We start from the raw sequence: 21,726 nt of genomic DNA, 5'->3' as shown, positions 1-21,726 counted from the left end.
CAGGGGGATACGTGGCATGTTTCCCCTTACTACCTAAAATATAATTTGTTTTTTTTTTTTTTTCCAGTGTATGTTGGATATGCCCTAACAAATGCCCAATTCAAATGGCCCATTTTACCATTTTCATTTTTTACTTTTACTTAGAGGCAAAACACCCGTTTTTACAAAAAAAAAAAAAAGAAAAAAATATGAATAAAAACTGCTAATATGGTGAAAGTACTCACTGTTAAATCCACATATCATATGAATTGCCCTTTTCTTCTTTCCACATGAAAGAGCCATTTAAAAAAAAAAGAAAAAGGTCACCATAGACAAAGAGGAGCAGTAACTACATGCACATATAGCAAGTTACACGGGAGCAACTTCCCTGTCTCAACTACACCAGTGCAAATGAGTACAACACGTGGTGCACTAACCCAGGCGGTCCACACCCACCCACAGCATACACCCCAGCATATTCACATTTGTCTTCACAAAAGGTGTAAATTAAATCTCATCCAACTGACGTATGTAACCTCTGAGACGAATTTTTCTTACATCATTAATTTATTTTATCAAGCAGTAAGCACTATCTCTTCATGTAACGTCAAATATGTACAAATAATTTACACAACCAAACTATCAACATGGGTGGTCGTCGTGGTGGCATCCTCCGGGTTCTTAATAAAAAAAAAAAAAAAAAAAAAAAATCCCTTTTCAAACACTTTACATGAGAAGAATATCAAATATGAAAATTATATGCGGTTATATTTCTGCATTTATATTCTCCATTCGTTATAGCTGCACGAATTTTTTTCATATTTTACTATAATTTTTTTTTTTTTCCTCTTCACCTAACGGGGTACCTCTACGGGACACTCACGATCTAGTTATTTGCCTGTCCACCGTTACGCTCCCCCGACTGTTGGTTCGAAGGATAAGAGCAGGTAGCCCCGGTCTGATTATTCGAATTGTTAAGCTGCTCATTATATGCAGGATTGTATTGCTGATTGTTGGGTTGATTATACATTGGATGTACGCGTGGGCCCTGAGGTGCAGAGTTACCACTCTGTTGGTCATACACATTTCTGTTATCTGGCTGATCATAATTTACAAAACCGCTATGTTGATTATAATGCGACATTGTATTTTCCTGATTGGGGTAGGCATTCCTGTTAACCTGCTGGTTGTAGTGAGATAATAGGTTGCTACTTGTGTTGGCATTTGCGCCGCTATTAGGGTTTGCATAATTCGGGGCTTCATAACTCTGGCTCGAATACCCTGGCCCGTTATCCCCAAGTGGCACATATGGCTGGTGGCCGTACTGCGCTCTGCCACTCCCGTAGTCGTAGCTTCCCACAAAATTTGGCTGATTATAACTGTGCATGTTATTCGAACCGCTATTCGTGCTATTTTGAGAAGCGTATGGCCTCTTATACACTGGTACATCTTGGCCGCTCTGATTGTTCGGAGTAATGTAATGATTTTGCGTCATTCCTTGTGTATTGTAAAGATTTTCTGGGTTGGGTTCGTTTATATATAAGAAGGTAGGGTCACTGGGATCCACATATGCATTACTACTTGAAAAAAATTGCTCATTAAATTCGCTCAGGGAACCTAACGGTCTGTTTATCCTCGCCGCTTCATATACTTTAAAAAAATAATTAAGGAAACTACTACACTGTCCATTCAAAAAAATCAGGTTCCATTTGCACGTACTGTTTATACTGTTGGGATGATCCAATACTGGCTTAACTACACCAGACAGGTAATTCAACCCAAACACGGGTTGTTCAAATGTAGGCTTCTCAATCAAATTTAGTGGAAACTCCACGGATATGAAATTTGGGTTCGTTCTGCTCCGTGCATTTTTGATAAATACCAAACGTATGCTCGTTAGGAAAATCATGCCGTCCTCCTTTATCGTTCTACAGTTGCGTGTGCGTGTAAGTGTTTGTATAAGAGCGTGGGGTGGGGAATGAACATATACACATATAAGTGAACGAGGTTGCAGGGACACCCTTAACTGCGCACTAGAGCTATAGCAGACAGGCGGAACAAACCGGAAGAGACCCGCCCCCCCCATTTGTCCTACTACTACTACACACTCGCGCAACCATCCGCATGCGCACACTTATGCGTAATATACTTCGAAAGGCTGTTTTCTTACGCACCGGTCTGGGAGGTAGAGCTTCATTTTTACGTCGTCTCTTCTCAGGTACGTGAACTCTGATCCTTTGTTGGCAGGAAATAGGAACTCTGCTCAGGGAGAGAAGCGAAAAAGGAGGAAATGTAAATATGCGCAAATGTGGAAGCCCACAATGAAAACCCCGTATATATACAACTGCCCCATTAAGTGTCCTCCTCCACCATTGCTACACATACCCTGTCCTTGAATTAGCGTGGGATTTAGTGCCATCCTTTTTGAAGAATATTTTCAAGTCGGCTTTGAGATTTCTGCCCTGAACGGGTCATAAAGGTGGCCTACCCCCCAAAAATGGACACTTCCAAATGTGCTTTTTCGTGTCCTCCGATAGTTACAGGGAGTAGTGAAGCTCTATAAATATAAGCAAGTCACATGTACATACTCGTGTATGTATATGCATGCACCATATGTTTATTTTGGTTTTCTCTTAGTAAGCACATCCCAGCAGTGACATTTCGCAAATTTTCATGCTTGCCAAGGTTTAACACTCTGAAAAATTGAACGCAAGGGGGAAGAAAAAAAAAAAAAAAAAAAAAAAAACCATCAACAAAATACATACAGGGACAAATGTTATCATATACAAATATTATTTGTTCCCTTTTGCAAATTCGGGGGTTTTATTTCTTATCTCTTCATTTACAAACAGGCACAAAAGAACAAAAAAAAAAAAGAAATAAATAAATATAAAACAAATAGGAAAAAAAAAAAAAAAAAAATACAACGTAAATAAATCAAACATTAATGTTGTGAATTGCTTCAACCGGGTTTTGTTTAAACATTCTTATGCCTTCACATGTGATAGAAACATGTGCACGGACGCTTGTGCCACTGCACGCACTTCCCCGCGCAAGAGCAGTTGCATGTATTTACATACACAGGTGCTTAAGGGTCAGCACGGGAATGATTCACTTTTACTCTTAGCTTCGCGTCCGCTCTTACCTTTTTTTTTTTTTTTTTTTTTTTAAAAGCAATTCTTGTGCAAATGAGTATATCCATTCCCCGGTGCACACAAGCTATGCGTTGTGCAAAGGGTTAACAGTGCAGGGATCAAAATGAAAAAAATGAAGACTCATAGGGACGAAGCGAAGAAATGCCCTACAGTGAGCTCTTCACCCCCAGAATGACAAATCCACACTTTGGTGCGAAAACAGTCGTGAAGTCACTGTGTGTGCGTACGTAACTGCTTCACCGGACAGTACAACTTTGTTTTGTGTTCTTTTCCATGCCGACCTTGACTCCCAATTCAGAGTATATTTCCCCACACACGTATGCGCGCAAAAAATGTACCCCCTCTACTATGAGAAGCAGATCGTGAAGAAGCTCATACAGCACGACTCCCTCATTCTCCTGGCAGATGGATTTAACGAGCTGAATATTCTGGCCATATTCGTTTTTTACTATCAGAATAAGTGCCTGTGGTATGAAAAATGCCCAGAAGAGCAAAATATCTTCTTCGAGTTGTTCGGGCTTAACATAAGCAAACGGGTTGATGGCGACGAAGATGATGAACAGGTGGGCAGAGACAACCCTGACTGGGGTGATAAGTCAAGAGAAAGTGCAACTTCACAGCGGGAACTCTTCAACACACCCAAACAGGTGATAAGTGTGAAGGACAAACCGACCGGCTCAATAGGGAAAGATAGAATAAGCAGCCTGTTGGACTCCTTCAAGTATGACGCTTCCAAGACATGCAATGCGAACGAGGACCCACTCCTAGAGAGACACCAAAGGGAAGTGCAAAAAATACAGGATGAGAAAAATGACAAAGCCACACCAACAGAGACACCCACACCAAAAGAGACACCCCCACCCGGGAATCAAAACAAACTCATATTCATCCTAAACGTGTCCCCAAAAGAGTACAACCTGTTTCTGAAGTACCAACTGGGTCTCTACGAGGAGGTGAGTAAACTGGACAAACAATTTAATAATAAGATAAAAATAAATTACCTCAAGACAGAGTATATAGCAACCCAAAAATCAAAAGAAAGAATCGAGCTGTACATAAAGAGGGGAGTGTATTTCATCTCATCCAACGTACTACTCATAGATATGCTAACATTTAAAATCATCCCCGAAATAATTGATGGTATCTTCCTCTGCAAAAACCACAAACTAATATATAACACAAAAGAAGTATTCATAACGGAGCTCTACAGAAAGAGAAACAAATATGGCTTTATAAAAGGGATTAGTAACCATAAAAGGTTAGTAAATAGTAAGCATATAACAAATTTAAGTCAAAAATTAAGCATAAAAAAGGTCTACTGTTATCCCCGATTTCATAAAAATGTACATATCTCTCTTAACAATAACTTTTTACAACCAACCATTTACGAAATAAATATGGACGTCCCATCCGATATGAACACAATCGAGGAAAACTTACTCAATCTAATACACTACCTAAATTTAGAAATTAAAAAATATAATACCTTTACGGATTTTGATATAAATGCACTCATATATTCAGACAGCGCTGAAAAATACACCATGAATTACATCAAGAGCAAAAATCTTACCTACAATACAAAAAAATTATTAAAAGAAATTATTGTCCTGGCTCATGTTCTTAACAATCTCTACGTATATGACCATGTAGTGTTCGATAACTACCTTAACAACATCAAGGAGGACGATAAAGAATCCATATGGCTCTACTGTAACGAGGCCAATGATATTTTCTTTTTATCTAGGGAAAGGAAAATCAATTTTTTAAAAGCCATTAATATGAACCTAGAATTGGATATCAACAACCAGCACAATATTCCTGTCGTCTTCCACAAATTGAAGAACGACGGGAAATATTTCAACAAGGCGTATGAAGTGAAGCGAACACAAAGTGAACTCTACAACTGGATACACGAACTCGTTTTCCGACGCGATATACACTTCAAGGAGTTTAAAAAGATGATCCAAAACAGACAGCGCAACAGCGTCAATGCGGAGGGTAGTTTGCCTTCCGCGCGCAAAAGGGGCACAGAACGCACCCCCCACGGAGACCTCCACGATACCGCTCTCCTCCTCAAGAGGCCTAAAGAGGGGAGCGAATCAAACACTGCAGCTTCGCAAAAAGGACAAAATGAAATAGAACTAGACCAAAGCAACCCCCATGTGGTGACCTCCCAAAACGGGAGCTGCCCCCACGTCAAGGTCAAAATTGAGCAGCGCACTCCGGAAAAACACGACACAACTGTGCAAAGTGAAGAGCCGTGCAACACGAATGACAAAGTGAGTGCCCCTGATGGGGGGACCAAAACGGACGCTTCGAAAGATTCCTCACAAGTCTATTCACAAGACGAATCGCAAAAAAGAACAACTACTTGCCCAGCCGAGCAGAAAATAAAGAAGGAAAAAAGAAACTCCGACACAGGAGAAGAAAATCCCAAAATAGAAGACCAATCAAACAATGAGTCACATACCAATGAAGCGAAAAGCGTGGCTGAAAAAACAGAACACATAGATGCAGAAAAAGTAGAATACCCCATCGCAATAATTGTAGATAATTACTACACCCAAAAAGAAATTTACAACCTACTGCTCCACAAAAATGATAACACAGTAGATATGAAACTGTTCCGCCAGCCAGAAGAACAAACGCGTGAGTTTTACATTTCAGACAATTCGTATAACTCCTCTTCCAACAGCTCAGATGTCTTGTTTCGTAAAATCAAAAACATCATGCGCTCAGATAATGTGGATTACTACATCCCTTACAAGCTCATTAAAAACAAAACCACATCCCTAAAATATATAAAACCCCATATTTATATACTGTGTATAAATAAAAACTACGATACGGTGTATGCGCCGGACACCTTCATCCAGGACTGCTCCCGCAAAATTGATGCGATTAATGCGAACACAAGGAAGGGAGCCAATCCATGCACGGAGGAAGGGGAAAACTTTCCTAGCAACGGTAGAGACACCACAAAGGTTGCCTCATTAGAGGATATCACTTGCCGATTGAAGAAAAATAACGCAGCTTATAAACGAAGGTGTGATGATCTATTCCAAATAAATGAGTACTGTGGAAATCTTGAATTTTTGGAACTCTTTTTTATGGAGGTAAAACCGTGCAGAATTATCCTGACCAAGCTGGACTTGAGTATTTTTCGTAACGTTGAAATTTACTGCGCCAGGTTGTTCCAGAACAATGTATATAAACTACGTGGAGAAAGTTGTTTCCCTGAGGTGATGAAGTACGAAGAGAATAGCTGGATGTATGATAACGTCGGAGAAGCGCAATCCTTTTTGAAGAAGGAACAGGGAGGAAGCCCACACGCCGCGCGCGCTAAGCGATATTATCTCGAGGCACTAAATAAGGATGCAAATAAATATACATCACCGTTTCACTTCGCTGACCGCGGGGCGCAAAACTTCAAGACGCTAGAAACCCTGAGCAGCGTGTGCAACACAGTCGAGGTGTTCCTCCTATTCTACAAAAACAATATACTATACAACAAGTACCTGAACGACGTTAAGGTGGAAAAAACTAATTGGCTCAACTTTATCGAAAATAAAAACAATTTCCTATTTCAAGTAGACAGAAATGTCTTCAACAAAAATAAGGACCTCTTTAAAAAAGTCGTAGACTCCTATTTTCTCTTCCAGAAAAGATTTCGGCAAAACAAAAAAAATCTCTTAAACTTCAACAAAGCCCTGTGTGAAGAATTTAAAAATTTCCAAGACGTAAAAGTGGAAGAACAAGTAGAAAATAATACAGCCTTCTTAAATAATCTCAACACAAACTACATTAGTATGGAGGAGGAAGAACTTTTTATGCACAACTACAGAAATAAAACAAGTAAAAAAAATCAAATCACACTCTCCAACCTGGACGAAAAAACAATCTCAAAAATTCAACAGGTGTTAGAAAATTTTTCCATAGATTCCTTCAATTTAAATTTTATCCTCTATAGCATTTTTAACAACACCAAGCCAATCGTCATTGTTGATATTAGGGAGTTAAAATCTGACCTCTCCTACAAACTCTACACGAGCAAAATACACATCATCCCCTACTCCCTCCTCGTTGGGGATTATGTCCTCACCAGGGATATCTGCGTTGAAAGGAAAACTATCGTGGACCTCATTCAATCATTAAACAGTAACAGACTCTATAACCAGATCAATCAAATGTCCAAATATTATTCTGTCTATGTGTTGCTAATCGAATTCAATACAAAGCATTTGTTTTACTTCTCTTCCCTTAGAGATAAAAATTCAGTCTACACCAAATTAATCATCCTATGCCTTCAGTTTAGTAGACTTAGAATTTTGTGGAGTCCCTTTTCTCTCTTTACTGTTAAGCTTTTCTGGTCCCTTAAAGTTAATGCCGAGCAGCCCGACATCTTCAAATCCCTGCACATTGATATGACCCTGGAGAGGGACGCCCACCAGCAGCTCGCGAGAGACCCCAGGCGGTGCAAAACGCAGGCCCTATCATCAACGGAGCCGCTACCCTCAACGCAACCGCTGTCTATTTCGAATAACCCAGATGGACAGGCAAGCGAACCACTCCCATCCCTCCATACCCCAGCGGAACAATCAAACCAAAACAAACTCCAGCGGCTAGACAGCTGTGAGGACAAAAATTGGGACAACGAAAACGAACAACCGTCAAACGACTACAAGTACGAAACAATAAATGACCTATTCGATAAAAATTTAAACCCCTTGCCAATCGATGACGGGACCAGTTATGCCCTAAGAAGAATGGACAGCGTCACCAACTGGAACGCCCTGGAAATATTGAAAGCCCTCCCAGGCGTTACGGAAAAAAACATGCACCTGATTATCAACAACGTCACCTCATTGCGTGAACTATGCGAAAAAACGGTCGAGCAGCTGGAAGCCTACATGAGCAAGAGCAACGCCAAGATGCTCTACGACTTTTTAAACACAGACGCGGTGTGATGTCGCCTTTCCCTTAGACCTCATCCTACAAATGGATCTGCGCGAAGGGGAAACATTAATCGCGGTGATACAGTACCCCATTTTAACGTTACTCACTCTCCCAACTGCCGGTCACACCGTTTCTTGCACCTTTCTTTTTTTTATTATTTTTTTGTTAACACCCATTCCCTCTCTCCTCTTCCTCCTTTCCCATTTTTTTGGCCCACCTATGGTAATACATGACCGTCTTTTCCTTAACCATTTGATTATTCAAACTTCGCATATGTAATGATTCCCCAGATGGGGCCTCACTGCGGGCCTCCAACTTGCGTCGTCATCTATATGCAAGCGCCGAAAAATAGATAGGCAAACAAACCATGGGGGGGGGGAGATTAAAGCAAGGGTTAACAGACTACCAATCATGGTGCTAAACAAACAGGCCTAACGCTTTCCCCCTTTGATACTCCCGCGCGGTGATCTCTCATAATGGGTCTACATCTACAAAAAAAAAAAAAAGTACCCATGTAAGGTCCTCTCATGTTGTAAAGAATCCATGGTAAGGGAGCTATATTTAAGTGAGTAACTATCGTGTACCCCTTACCCCCCAGTAGTGCACTCAAACCAGGGTTACGTCAATTTGAGGGACATAAGAAATGTGCACACACACTTTATCCTGTCAAATGCACATCAACAGAACAGAAGAGACATCCCTTCTCCCTTGTTGCATACGCCAAATCTGATTAAGTCCTATTTTATTATTATTATAAGGCACGTCCCCAGTGATGTATGTTGGGCACGTAAAAATGCACCAAAGTGGTAACTAAACATTTTTTTTTTTTTTTTTTTTTTGCTCCTCTCTTGGGCAATCTCTAATTACAAACAAAAATCCTCTACGCTGGTTAAGCAGTATGTGTGGGTGTGCCGTGGGTCATGCCTCCCTACTAACACATTTTTTTCATTTTTTCCAAATCGCTAGCTGGAATCGCATCGCTTCTCCAGCATGTGTACAATAATGTCGACGTTGCCATGGCGGCAATATTTTAACGACCATCCAAACATACGACACCTTACATACTGTTGTAGCGGGCCATTTTTTTGGCACATGCCTCGTCACTTTGTTAACCCCCTTCAGAATGTTACACAATGGGCAAGTATAAGCTTCATTCTGCTGTTGACGTGATGCATAGCTCGAAAATTTTTTTTTTTTTTTTTTTTTTTTTTTGTTGCAAAAATTTAAACTAGTACAACAATACCAGGGTGTATACGAGCCAGCGAAACACTTAAGAGGAGTATTTTTTTTTTTGTTGAAGTGGAGAAAATTTTACATACACTTCTCATAATTCCTTCTCTTTTTCGTCAACTTGTTTTCACAAAGGCGAAAGGTTAATCGAACGACTCTGCGAATAGAGCGTAAATGTTCCTACGTGCAACGTACAGGAATATGCGTCACCCGTGCATGTGCATTTTGAGGCACCCTTAAACAGGTATTACTTGCGCAGCTCGACAGTCACCTGGACGACATGGGCACACTCATCCATCCACCCACACCACATCACATATGACGAGAGGAAAGACACACCCGAATGCATACCGGCGGATGTGCTCCTCATGTGGTATCCTCTGACTGCAGTACAGCTGAGTAGAGATCTCTACACAACTGGACGAAGCTAAGGGGGTTGCGCCAGCAGAAAGTGCCACCGCATTGATTAGAGGTACCACTTCCATTTGAGGCATCACTTTCCCCGTGCCTCGTGGATCGCGTACTCTCCATTTGTTCGCTTCCCATTCGCTCACCCCCTTTATGGAAGCAAAACTCAACAATGAAGAAGCGAAAAAAAGAAAAAAAAATAAAATCCTGCTGTGCGGCCTGGTGTCAGGCCTGGTAACCAAAACATTATTCGCCCCCTTCGACCGGATAAAGCTCTTTTACCAGATCCAGCCAATGTTTCAACACTACTCCAAAGAGAGAGACAAAGATGATTTAAAGGGCAAGAGAAAAAAACGCATCACAAGCAAGAGTTTACTGTTAAACGGTGTAGACCAATCGACAAGCATACAAACCGAAACAATAGAATCGGTCTCAAAAAGAAAAAGACTTGTACACAACGAAAATGTGTACTTCCGTAATTTAAAAAACACCATAAATGAAATAATTCATAATAGTAAAAAAAAAAAAAAAAAAATTATGAACACAAGCGTAAAATACGCTGAACTGTGCAGGTGCTATGACCACGCAAAGTATTCTTCCCCTCATCAAGTTTTTAAAAAAATTTTGCACACCTATCACAATAAGGCAAATATAAATAATCACGTAAGTAACAATTACCCCCTTTTAAACATCAACACTAATGTGAAACACGCATTAAGAAGAAAAAGCATTTGCTTGAGTAGGACAACACTCAGTGCTAGTAGCCAGCCAGTCAAATATCAAAGCATTATTCAAAGCTTCCTCTTTATAATAAAGGAAGAGGGCATATTGGGCCTGTGGAAGGGAAACTTAATCAACACCGTGCGAGGCGGAATCGTCTACTCAGCAAAATTTGGAACAAATGATTTGATAAAAGAAAAATATAAAAAAAAAAAAAAAGATGACAGCGCTGCAGTAGAGCTGTTCCCCAAGGGGTTACCTAACAAAAATGATACAAAAAACAATAATCAAGTGATACAAAAAAACTTTAATTATTACGAAAGTGTGATGGCCGGCTATGCCTCAGGTATAATACAAAAGACATTGTCGTATCCCCTAGATTTACTAAGCATCAGAGTAGCCCTAGGAATAAATGAAAAATATCTGAGGAATAACAGCTCCATGTTTAATCAAAAAAAGTCCATCCTTGGCATTATTCGTGAAATTAATAGTAACGAAGGATTTGCAGGATTCTTCAAAGGATATTTACCAACCCTATTAACAGGAGTACCTTATGTAACATTACAAATGTTATTTTTTGATTTTTATAAAAATATTTTTCAAAATTATTTTCCACACAAATCAAATTCGCTAACTTCTGTGGCCATTTACTCATCTATCGCCGGATCGCTCAGCAACCTCTCCTCGCTAATAATTGTCTTCCCAGGAGACACTGTTCGCAAGAGAATGATGAACAACGGAATAGACAACAGAAATTATATATACAAAAATACCATGCATTGTATTAAAAATATTTACCACTGCGAAGGGGTCAGAAATTTCTACTACGGTTTGTTTCCCTCCATGCTCAAGTCCATCCCCTCGGGCGCCATACAGTTCATGTCGTACGAAATTTTGAAGCATATGATGTCGCAGGTGTGAGCTTATGCATTGGAGCGACGTGCAGAAATGGCACACACTGGGACAATCACAATATAAGGCCCCATCAACCCAATGTCCGTGGGAACGCCTATCCCATAAAAATGAATAATCATACCCCCCACACACAACTGGGTATCTTCACAACTGCTCATCGTCCATGCCGACCATTTTTAAAACCGTTCCCTGTTTACATGCCCACTAAGCAGCTTTTAATCTTTTCCAATTTTTACAGTGTTCACAAATACTTTTTATTTATTCCCCCGTTTCTCCATCGTTTGTGCTTCGCTCCACGTGAATTAGCTCCCCTGTCCTGTACAGGATGTTTCCTTCACGGGCAAGTCACTCTGCTGCGTAATGCTCCCTTGCTTCCCCGTTACGCCGTTACGATGCAGCTTGCCCGTTTTATGTTACCTCCCTCGTTCTGTTCCCCTTTTCTTTCTCCTTTTCTTTCCACACCCCTACTGCATTTTGTCACTGCACCTCATACGAATTTCCCATTCCCAGCAGCCTTTTTAAAATTCCCCATTTTTTTATCGTAACAAATAACAGTCATAAAAACTGTATGATTAATTTACTCCAGTTTTTTAACCCTCGTGTGCTACACCGCATTCCAGGGCAGTAGTAAAAATGGAACAAAATGCAACGAATAATGTTGCAACAAAGCAAAGGTCAAATCTTGCATAACGGGATTAAAATACATTTTGTAGGGGTACACCCTTTCGCCTCCACACTGTTGTGCATGAAAACACACGTACAAACGGCACACTCCAGGCACTATTACCTATGCCATGCAAAATGGCGGTGAGTTCATTTTTTCTCGTCAGCATAGCCTTTTTTTTTTTTTTTTTATATATATATGTATGCATTACGTGTACATAAATATATATATATATTTTGCACCTTTCTGGCTCTGCGCAAATTGTGGCTAGAATAATAGCTTACGCTTGGCGCAACATTGACAAAAAAAAAAAAATTAATCGTCGCCCTAAATACGCACTTTTTTTCTTATGTAGAAGTTGCTAACGATGAAGGAAGCTAGCTGAACAAATGAGGTCAAAAATTAACTTCAGAATGCTTTATTCGCCAAGGAAAAATATGATAGTATAATATCCTTTTGCTTCCCAAATCGACGTTGTTGTAGTTCCTAGTAAGGATTAATACCATTCCCATTTATGCCTCTCTTTTTTTATTTTACATGTACCCGTGTGCATAAAACAGATACCCCGTGCACATAATTATAACACGGCTTTTACCGTGCACCTCTCGCCCTTATACATTTTTGTTAACCAACGCTCATCTCACCATTGCGCATGTTTACTCCTTAATTGCACGTAACAACATTAGCGAGCATAGCCATACATTGACAACGCTGCTCCTTTGCGTGTTACTGCATACTTTTACGTAGTTTGAGATCCTTTTCTACTCGCTAGCACAAGAAAATAACTCACGACGTCACCCCGTAGAACAATAATGCCAAACACTAATATGCATGAAGCATACTAAAGGATGATCTGCCCAAGGACACAGAAACTGCCGCAAATATATTTATCCGCAGAATAGGTGTGCATTTCCTATACCACGTACTAACATGTGCATATTTCATTCTGCAAAATAATTACCAAGACACACTAGAACTGAAAAAATGGAGAAGTCCCTCGATTTAAGCAGCTTTAACAAAAGCGATAGGGAAAAAATTATGAAGAAGATAAACAAAGCGGAATATGAAGATACTATGAGCACATATAACTCCATTGTTGAAAGATGCTTCAACGAGTGTATCACATCATTCAGGTCCAAGGAACTTGATAACAATGAAAACAATTGCATTTTAAATTGCGTTAAAAAGTTTTCTGTCTTTTCGCAGAGAATTGGCATGAAATTCACGCAAAATTTGAACAACGAAATGCAAAAAAAGGCATAACCCAGCAGAGTTTGCCAGAAGAAAAAAAAACACAGAGTGTCCAACTTTTGCAGGGAACCTAACACAAATAAGCAAATAAAAGGCACATTACACACCCAGTTATAGGCATAACTGGACGGACAAATGTGCAAAAGTTAATGAAAAAGTCACAAATAAGTAAAAACTGTGCAAATTGTTGTGTAGCTCACTACGCGCAAGAGACATAAGCAGAGCTGCTTTGCTCACTCGTAGTGATATTATTTTATAGGAAGTCCTGATACGTTATGTTATGTCCTGCCATGTTTCGGACTTGTGGTCCTTTGAATTTTTTCATAAACTGAACAGGAAGTATATACTAACATGTTTGTTGTTCTGTTTCGTATGAACAGTTCAGGCAAAAAGTGCACTTTTGTTTCTTTTTGCCTATTTCTGCCTTTTTTACGTATATATATATGAACTGTTCAGGTAGTTTTTTACACATTCTTCCTTTTTTTTTTTTTTTTTACACATTGCAAACCGTAACAGACGGTTCTGCATATCTACACTGTTTTATGATACATTACCAACCGTTTACGCCATCACGTGCTGTCTTCAACACCAGGCACCCTCAATACAATCTGTTTGGTTTGTGCAGATAAATGCAGTCGTCCCTGCCCAACGATATTTCCCCTATATGAACCAAAAAATTGCGTAGCACATAATTACTATTTTTAATAAACAAAAATGTTAAAATGTATTTTGAAAAATTAAAAATGAATGAAAAGTAGCTCTTGGACAAAACGTAAAAGTAAATGTTGTCCATTTTATTCCCTTCCGTTTTGTTTTCATAAAAATAAATTAGGGACCCCAAGAGCTTCTCCATGTGCCTCTCCTTGTACATCACTTGATACAGGGGTTGACACTCATTAAATTTGTCAATCATTTGGTAGACCTTATTTCCTCTGTACTGTAGCAGATAAAAGGCGTAAAATATTCTGGAGTACAAGATATAATTCATGTTTCGTTTTAAAAAAAAGTCACAGAAAAGGTCCAATATTTCCGGAATATTCACCAGGTTGAAAGCATAGTACTCCAAAATGTATATGACATTATTTATATAAACCTTGTTGCTCATTTTTATGTTGTACAAATTGTTTGCATAATAATTGTTCTTTTTTATATTTTCATAATCAATATAGCTAAAGTTTACAAAATCGCTGTACATCCTTTTATTTTCACGGTCACCTCCCCTTTCCTTTGCGTCCTTGTAGCTCTTACCCTCCTGCTCCATATGCACGCTCCTCAAATTAGTGAATTGATCTTCGTAATTCATTTGATCAATGCTTTTATCTATGCTCTTCTCGACCTCAAAAAAGAGTTTCTCGACCTGTTTTCCACAAGACGTACCATCGTCCGCATTGTAATTAAAGTGTTCTCCACGGTCGTTCCTGCAACCCCCTTCCCCGCTGCTACGAACGAGGGTGTCCTCACCGCGGCCATCGCCGTTTTCCTCACTACTGCCCTCACCAAGGACGCTCAACATAAACCCACTCAGCACGTCCACAAATTCATTCTCCTTAAGAGAAAAATTGTGTAGTGCTTTACACAGCAATCCCACCTCATTTACACTAAAAAAATTGTGATATTTATAAAAAAATTGCAGCGAGTAGTAAATTAGACTACCATGTTTGTGACCCGCTTTGCTAAAAGATAGCATCAAAAAACTCACCAGCAGGGGAGTCAATTTGGTCGACTGTTTACCCACTTCCTCAGCGACTTTTTCCAAGAGGAATTTATTTTTATCTATGTTTGCTACGGAAGAGGATATCAAGCACAAGGACTCAATGGGCATGCTCTTCAATTTCTTCCTTGTTATAGCTTCCACGTTTTTTAAAGCGTTCTTTATGGAGTACACCATATTGACGTTGTACGAATTCTGCTTTAGTGCATTCGTATGCTCCCTCAAGGTTTGTAGTTCGTCACTTTGGGTAAGGAAATTAGTTTCCAAAATGGACAGCCTTTTTTCTATGGTTGCCCCTGCGTTGATGGAGGTGTCGCCATTCGAAATGACAACCGCGTCGGTCACTGTGTTGGTGTGTACACCTGTGTTACCCTCTCCTCCCACAATTGTACTGGGCCCATTTGGGCCCCACTCCCACTGCTCCTCATAGCGCAAAGCAAAATTTTTTATCAAGCCGATGAGCTCCTTCTCCTTTGCAAAGTAATGATAATTCCTATGGCACTTCTTACCAACGTAAGACAAAAAATTGTAAAAAATGGCTAGCTGCTTCGATTCAGAGTTGACATTCACATGTTGATTAAAATTATGAATTAAGGAATTTATGAGGATGCTATTATTTATGTTAAAATTTTTAAAAAAAACGAAAAGGACAGAAAGCTGAAAAGTGTCCAACTCATTTATTTTTTTTGAAATACTATAAAGTAATATGGTTAAATAATTTTTCGAAATAATTTTTTTCTTGTTAAAGCATTGTATCAGGCAAATTAATTTTTTTAAATTTAAAAGATGAAAGTTGTGAAATATTCTCTTCTCAATTAGAAAAAAAAAATTATAATGAAAATAATTCAAATTAGTGAAGGAAAAATATATGTCCACTAAATCATCACAAGTAATTAAATGGATATTTTCCATCAGGACATCTTTAAAATAACAAAATAAAAAATAATTTTTGCATTTTATCACGGAAAATTGTTTTAACAATGTGATTATCTCCCCATATCTTAGTTTTTCTTTATGCAGCAGCAAATTCATCGAAACGCTTCTCAACAATTCAATATTATCACTCTTGGACTTTATGTATAAATTTAAAACTTTGATGAGATCATTTGTGTTGTACTGGTGGTAATCACTTAATAGGGATGGGACAGCCGAGCATGTTGATTTGTGTAAAATTATATCATGTTCTCTTCTTTCTAATTTTGTCTTTACATTATCGCCATGTGTGCTTCTTATCGCAGCATGAGTTGTGCCTACACTTCTTTCGCTTTTGCAAAGCACGAATGGATTTTTTCCCTCCCTTGGAAATGTATACCTTTTCTTGCGTCCAAAATTGGTTAAAATGGTAACCCTACGCATTTTTTTTTTTTTTTAAATAATTTTTTTTTTCATTTTGAAAAGTTTTTTTTTTTTTTTTTTTTTTTTTTTCCCCATATTCCTTTTACTCACAAATGAAACATTTTCTTTTTTTTCTTTATCCACAAAAGGTAACGAATTTGCATTATTTCCTATTTGCTTTGTTTTTCTTCATCATTTGTGTCATCCCCATTCCACTTCTTTCCGTTCATTCTTTTTTTTTTTTTTTTTTTTTTTTTTTTATACGTATTAGCGAATGGCACTAACACAAGTGCATACACTTACTCCCCCCCAAAAAAGGTTGCATCCGTTTATGTGTGACATAGTCTGAAAAAAAAAATTACATATAAATATACATCCTCAAGTTGGTACAAACTTAGCGTTACACATACATCCTCATATTTGCATATTTTACTTTACTTACACAGTTCTCTGCATTTGCCGCTTCTCATCTTAGCGAATCCCTTCAATATATATATAACGCCTTGGGGGTTGAGAGTGCGGAAAAAACGCTTTTCCACTCCCAATGACGACAGTATAAGCAAGGCGCTACAGATGTAACGCATGTCCCTTGTTGAAAATTAATAATTGTTAGACTGATCATTCCCGTCCTGCTGCGCGCGTGATGTTTCTGTTTATGTGAACCTCTCCCCATTTTGCGCCCACGTCCAAGTGTACGCAGCTATATACGAGGCAGCGCGCGCCGTTTGTCCCTCATTCATTTACGATGCGTTTGCTCTTATTCGTTTGTTATTTGTTTGTTATTCGTTTGAATTTTTTCCCTATTCGTTTGGTATTTTTTTTTTTTTCCTATTCATTTGGAATTTATTTTCCTATTCGTTTGGAATTTATTTTCCTATTCGTTTGGAATTTATTTTCCTATTCGTTTGTTTGTTCGCTTGATCGTTTGTTGCCTCGACTGTTTGCCCGATTGCTTGTGCCCCCGATCTGCCATGTCGTTTGTTCCCTGTCCTCCTTTTTAACAATATATAACAACGCACACATGCCTTCTCTAAGCTTCTACACGTTCTGTACTTCCAGCACGTCCTATTTCTCCCCGGGGCTTGCATGATTCCCACTTTGATTCCTCAACCAATTCTTTGAACTCCATAGTTTTTATTTCCCCTGCATCTTTTGTAGAATCTACTTGCATCCCTGCGAATGACATTTTTGTCATCTCGTTTTTTTTTTTTTTTTTTGTGCCTTGTCCCTCTGTCACCACCGTCGTAGTAGCACCCCCCACATACTTGTTTGCATCTAAACATACGGAAACAAATAAGGCCTCGCTGCGTTACTAACTGGAACCGAAGTGTCTAGTGGTATATGCACACGTTTGCCGTTACGATAGAAGAATAAAAAGCAAGTCCTAGCCTGCATAACGCCCGCCAAATCAGACGCCCCGCTCAACGCCGCCAAACTAGACGCACCGCTTAACCCCCCAAAATGAAGGCGAAGGCGAAAAAGAAAGAAATCCTGGAGAAGAAAAAAAAGGAAAACAAAAAATTCCTAAGGCTTGTAAAGACGAATCAAAAATATGAAAAATTTCAAAAAGCTATTTTAAATGGAAAGGGATCCAAGCTAAATCATAATAATAAAAAAACAACACAAAAAATTAAAATCAACAGCAAAGAAAGTTTACCCATTCATGTGAAAACATATGATAACATCATTGAACCAAATACATTCTCTAAAGCATATGATTTCATATTCGACAAGGTCGTAAACGAACATGTTAGAAATCTCCTGTACGACACTCACATGCTCTACTGCAATTTTGACCTGTCCACAAACTACAATGTAGGCAAGGCCTACAATTTTCCCATGTAAGCAATTATGAGCGATTGGGCAGCGGCCCCGCGTCAGGCGTCACACATATACTGTGTACACTGTGTGTGTGTGTGTTCAACAAGGCACATCGCGGTATAACCTTGAACAGCGCTGTGCCTGCTTGCTGGCCAATTTCACAATGTAGCCAGTTAGCCCTTCACACACAAACAAAGAGAGATACCTCGTGCAAAGCCACTAACCAGCTTCACCATACCGTATTTTACTCCATTTTGCTTCACTTCCCTCCACACCACACAGCAACCTAATTCACTCCTACTACACGGATGTGATCATCCTAGTCAGCGATGAGAGCGAGAAGTGGAGAAACATGGTCATAGATAATAAAATGAAGAGGGTAAAGAAGGTACGCCACGGGACGAAGCAAGCAACGGAAAACGCCTCACAAAGTGCCATGCAAATGTTTTTATATATATACCACTTTACATATTGTTCATGTGTTGTTCCCCTCACCCATGCGTGAAGAATTTATACCGCACTTTTATACATCCGCCCCACTTGGTAGGTCATTACGTATGACAAATTTGAAGGAGTCTACTACAAAGAGGACATGATGAACGAGCAAATAAATAAATATGACCTGTTCATTTTTGATGCCACCATACGGACAAAGAAATATGCGCACATCATTTCCAGGATTAAAAAAAACAACAAGTAAGTTGTTGCAGAATGGATAATGACTGTGTTCTGTTATGGTTTATTTTTTGTTTTTTTGCTGCTTACATGTAGCAGCCATTTTGGTCAGCACTTTTGTACCCCATTTTTTGTACCCCGCGCATCTCCCCTCAGAACCTTCACGACGTTGCAATTAGACGAAGACACGTTTGTGGAAAGCGTGGACAAAGTTATAAGAAGGACCTACACCGACCTGAATAAAGGATCCACACAGTAATTTTTTTTTTTTTTTTTTATTACCCCGCTCTTTGCCTGTTCAATGAGTGCACTGCTGTTGCGTAGTTAACGTGGGTTATGTGCGAGCGACCCTGGCACAGCCGAACCTCTCCTTCCCGCATGCACATGTCCTCTTCACCCCTCGAAACTTTATCAGTTCTGTCCCCATCGGGTATCTGAGCCTAGGAAAGGATAAGCTCTTCGATAACATCAGGGAGTAAGGAAGACGAGCGACTACGTGTTCATTTGTGCGCGTTCATTTCTGCATGTTCATTTCTCCACGTTGAGATGCGACGCTGAGATGGCGCCTGCCTAACCGAGCGCGCGCATGCACTTCCGCACTGTACTTTCATGCCCGCCCCCCCCGCAGGACGACAAACGGAATGTTCCAATTTTATGACCAAAAAAAAATTTCAGTGGTGTCAATCAACTTGCGATACGTTAACATGACCATACCCGTGTACATACACGTCTTAAAGGATGGTGTCTCCTCGAACTATTGACCATTTGAGGGATTCCCCATCAGAGAGGACAAAGGCGCGATTTAAAAAAAAAAAAAAAAAAGGGGGAAATAGCCCCATCGGAAGCGTTAATTATAAACACACAACACTTAAAGGGAATTTTTGCAAATGAAACAAAGAGCTAGCTTGTTCGCAAGGGCCTTGAAGCAGTGGATGTGATAAAAGGATAAACAGTTGGTGCATTGCCTGCTCTGCAAAAGGGGAAGGGTATAATAATAGAAGACATGAAGTTTGGGCAGAAGGGGTGTAAAATGGGGTCAAAAAAAAGGCCACACCCTACTCCGGAAGGCAAAGATTCGTAAAGCGTCTCAACACCCCAGCGTTGTAGCTGCCAGTCACCCACCTCCACAATCACTGCGTTATTGCAGAGTGAGCACTTGTCCAAATTTGTAAGAGGGAAGTACTTTATCAGGTCCTTCAGGAAAAAGGGAACATTACGCGCGCGCGTTCGTGTGTGGAAGTGCATGTGCATGGGTGAAAATATCTCGCGATCGCTTCTCTCAACCTGCATGCCGCATTCGTTTGTGTTCATTTTTTTTTGTGTAAACCTGCGCGCGTGTCGTTGCATACACCACACCAACAAGCTCATACATGCACATGACATTCTCGTGCAACTCCTCAATATTGTCCATACCGTAAAAAAACGGAGCCCCAGTGCTAATTCTCCTTGTTCCTTTCGTAGCCAGTTGTGAGTCAGCAATTTGTTAACTGCATGTCAGTGAGGGAAAGGGACGCACACGCGTGAATATATGTGTGTTAGCAGACTGTCTGGGTGGCAACAGAGGGGGATAAAAAGGGCAGGTTGCATTTGTCCTCCCCCCATGTTATAATCAATCAGGCAACTTGGCCCCCTTAAACCTTACGTATACACTTCTGCATGTTAGAATTTTTTATGTTTAACTCAACGCACAACGACTCATAAGTCACGTCCCCCACGTTCACACTTAGGTACCGATTATTACTAATTATGTAATCAATTATTAAGTAATACAAACTTATTTCGTTGGTCTTAAATACAGAATTGAACAGATAATCATCTTTTATGTTAAGAGCACCGGACTCGGGGGATATATCCGTTTGGCCGCTCTTGCTAGGAATGGTTAGCTTCTCGCATCCGATTATGAAGTACTCCTCTCCATTTATCAGTTCGTTCTGTGGGGATGCGAAAAAAGGGAAAAAATGCGTATAGACTTGGGTTCCTTTTTTCATTTACTGAGTCGACATAGAGAGCCATACAAAAGCGGACGCACAGCTCTTGTCCCGTCATGTTGTGAACTCCCCGCCGTGTGCGCGCGCCATACATTAATGATAAACCCGAGCGACTCCAGCTTCTCGTTCGCGTGCTGAATGATATGGTTCACGTCTCCAAATTTTTTTAGCAAATTGAAAACGTACTTCTCCTTCAGACACTGCAAAAGTGTGAGAAGGGGTTGTAAAAAAAATACATGTCAACACGGTTAATGTTACATTTGTGTGCACATCTACCCAAACGTTTTATGGCCTCGGGTTTAGGGAGATAAAAAAAAAAAATGCACACGGAATGAAGCGCTGTGAAGCGGCGTGAAGCAGCCGTATGCCACACCCCTGCCTTGTGGCATTATTTCCCCATTGCTAACAAAAAACGCTGATCATTTCACATCCTTGGGGAGAAGCAATCAGGCGGGGGCATTCCCCCCTATTTTTATTCCCCCCCGTCTTTCTCTTCTACTCCACACTTAACCTTCTCCTTAATAAGAAGCTGCGATAAAATGCGCGCAGCCCACTCCACCTCCATGGTTTACAAAGCTGGCTGGTTTACTAAAATGACGAGATGGGGGAATGGGCGTATAGAATGACAAGTTGCCCTCCGCACATTGAGGTGTAAATGTATTCACGCGGCAGGGGAAAAATATACCGCACGGGCACCCGCATAAGAATGGGCCAAAGTTGTACGCAAAAAATTATATGCAAATACATATGCATAGGCAAGCACATACATTTGCACATTCGAAGCGTAATCTCTTCTCCATACAGTGAATTAACAGTTTCCTGTTTCCCTGCACAGTGCACATAAAGGCAAAGTGTTTGTGCGTCACACCCGCCTAGTTGGAAGTAGTTTCGCTCTTCTCCGTGTATGTTTGCCTT

The 21,726-nt window shown here is 39.9% G+C and overlaps 7 protein-coding genes across 7 annotated transcripts; 4 read left to right on the top strand and 3 right to left on the bottom strand.

Annotated features, from left to right (window-relative positions):
• Window positions 1-865: 865 nt before the first annotated feature.
• Window positions 866-2,398, bottom strand: AK88_02417 (uncharacterized protein; the record flags this gene model as incomplete). Its single annotated transcript, XM_012480048.1, has 3 exons — window positions 866-1,907; window positions 2,154-2,238; window positions 2,365-2,398. The coding sequence occupies 3 exons, from the start codon at window positions 2,396-2,398 to the stop codon at window positions 866-868; spliced, it is 1,161 nt and encodes a 386-aa protein (XP_012335471.1).
• Window positions 2,399-3,466: 1,068 nt separating this feature from the next.
• Window positions 3,467-8,104, top strand: AK88_02416 (uncharacterized protein; the record flags this gene model as incomplete). The annotated part of the gene is made up of 1 exon (XM_012480047.1): window positions 3,467-8,104. The coding sequence occupies one exon, from the start codon at window positions 3,467-3,469 to the stop codon at window positions 8,102-8,104; it is 4,638 nt and encodes a 1,545-aa protein (XP_012335470.1).
• Window positions 8,105-9,884: 1,780 nt separating this feature from the next.
• Window positions 9,885-11,372, top strand: AK88_02415 (uncharacterized protein; the record flags this gene model as incomplete). The annotated part of the gene is made up of 1 exon (XM_012480046.1): window positions 9,885-11,372. The coding sequence occupies one exon, from the start codon at window positions 9,885-9,887 to the stop codon at window positions 11,370-11,372; it is 1,488 nt and encodes a 495-aa protein (XP_012335469.1).
• Window positions 11,373-13,014: 1,642 nt separating this feature from the next.
• AK88_02414 (uncharacterized protein) lies at window positions 13,015-13,293 on the top strand (the record flags this gene model as incomplete). The annotated part of the gene is made up of 1 exon (XM_012480045.1): window positions 13,015-13,293. One exon carries the CDS (start codon window positions 13,015-13,017, stop codon window positions 13,291-13,293), a length of 279 nt encoding a protein of 92 aa, XP_012335468.1.
• Window positions 13,294-13,879: 586 nt separating this feature from the next.
• On the bottom strand, window positions 13,880-16,348 carry AK88_02413 (uncharacterized protein; the record flags this gene model as incomplete). The annotated part of the gene is made up of 1 exon (XM_012480044.1): window positions 13,880-16,348. The coding sequence occupies one exon, from the start codon at window positions 16,346-16,348 to the stop codon at window positions 13,880-13,882; it is 2,469 nt and encodes an 822-aa protein (XP_012335467.1).
• Window positions 16,349-17,788: 1,440 nt separating this feature from the next.
• AK88_02412 (uncharacterized protein) lies at window positions 17,789-19,584 on the top strand (the record flags this gene model as incomplete). The annotated part of the gene is made up of 6 exons (XM_012480043.1): window positions 17,789-18,168; window positions 18,431-18,536; window positions 18,696-18,844; window positions 18,980-19,078; window positions 19,239-19,298; window positions 19,452-19,584. 6 exons carry the CDS (start codon window positions 17,789-17,791, stop codon window positions 19,582-19,584), a joined length of 927 nt encoding a protein of 308 aa, XP_012335466.1.
• A 107-nt stretch (window positions 19,585-19,691) lies between these two features.
• On the bottom strand, window positions 19,692-21,376 carry AK88_02411 (uncharacterized protein; the record flags this gene model as incomplete). The annotated part of the gene is made up of 6 exons (XM_012480042.1): window positions 19,692-19,793; window positions 19,946-20,017; window positions 20,237-20,310; window positions 20,466-20,754; window positions 20,904-21,011; window positions 21,323-21,376. The coding sequence occupies 6 exons, from the start codon at window positions 21,374-21,376 to the stop codon at window positions 19,692-19,694; spliced, it is 699 nt and encodes a 232-aa protein (XP_012335465.1).
• Between the last annotated feature and the right edge of the window lie 350 nt (window positions 21,377-21,726).

Source organism: Plasmodium fragile, assembly GCF_000956335.1.
Source record: "Plasmodium fragile strain nilgiri unplaced genomic scaffold supercont1.23, whole genome shotgun sequence".
In the NCBI taxonomy this organism is placed as follows: Eukaryota; Apicomplexa; class Aconoidasida; order Haemosporida; family Plasmodiidae; genus Plasmodium; species Plasmodium fragile.
The sequence above is the reverse complement of the archived record's forward strand: the minus strand, read 5'-3'. Positions and strand labels throughout refer to the sequence as shown.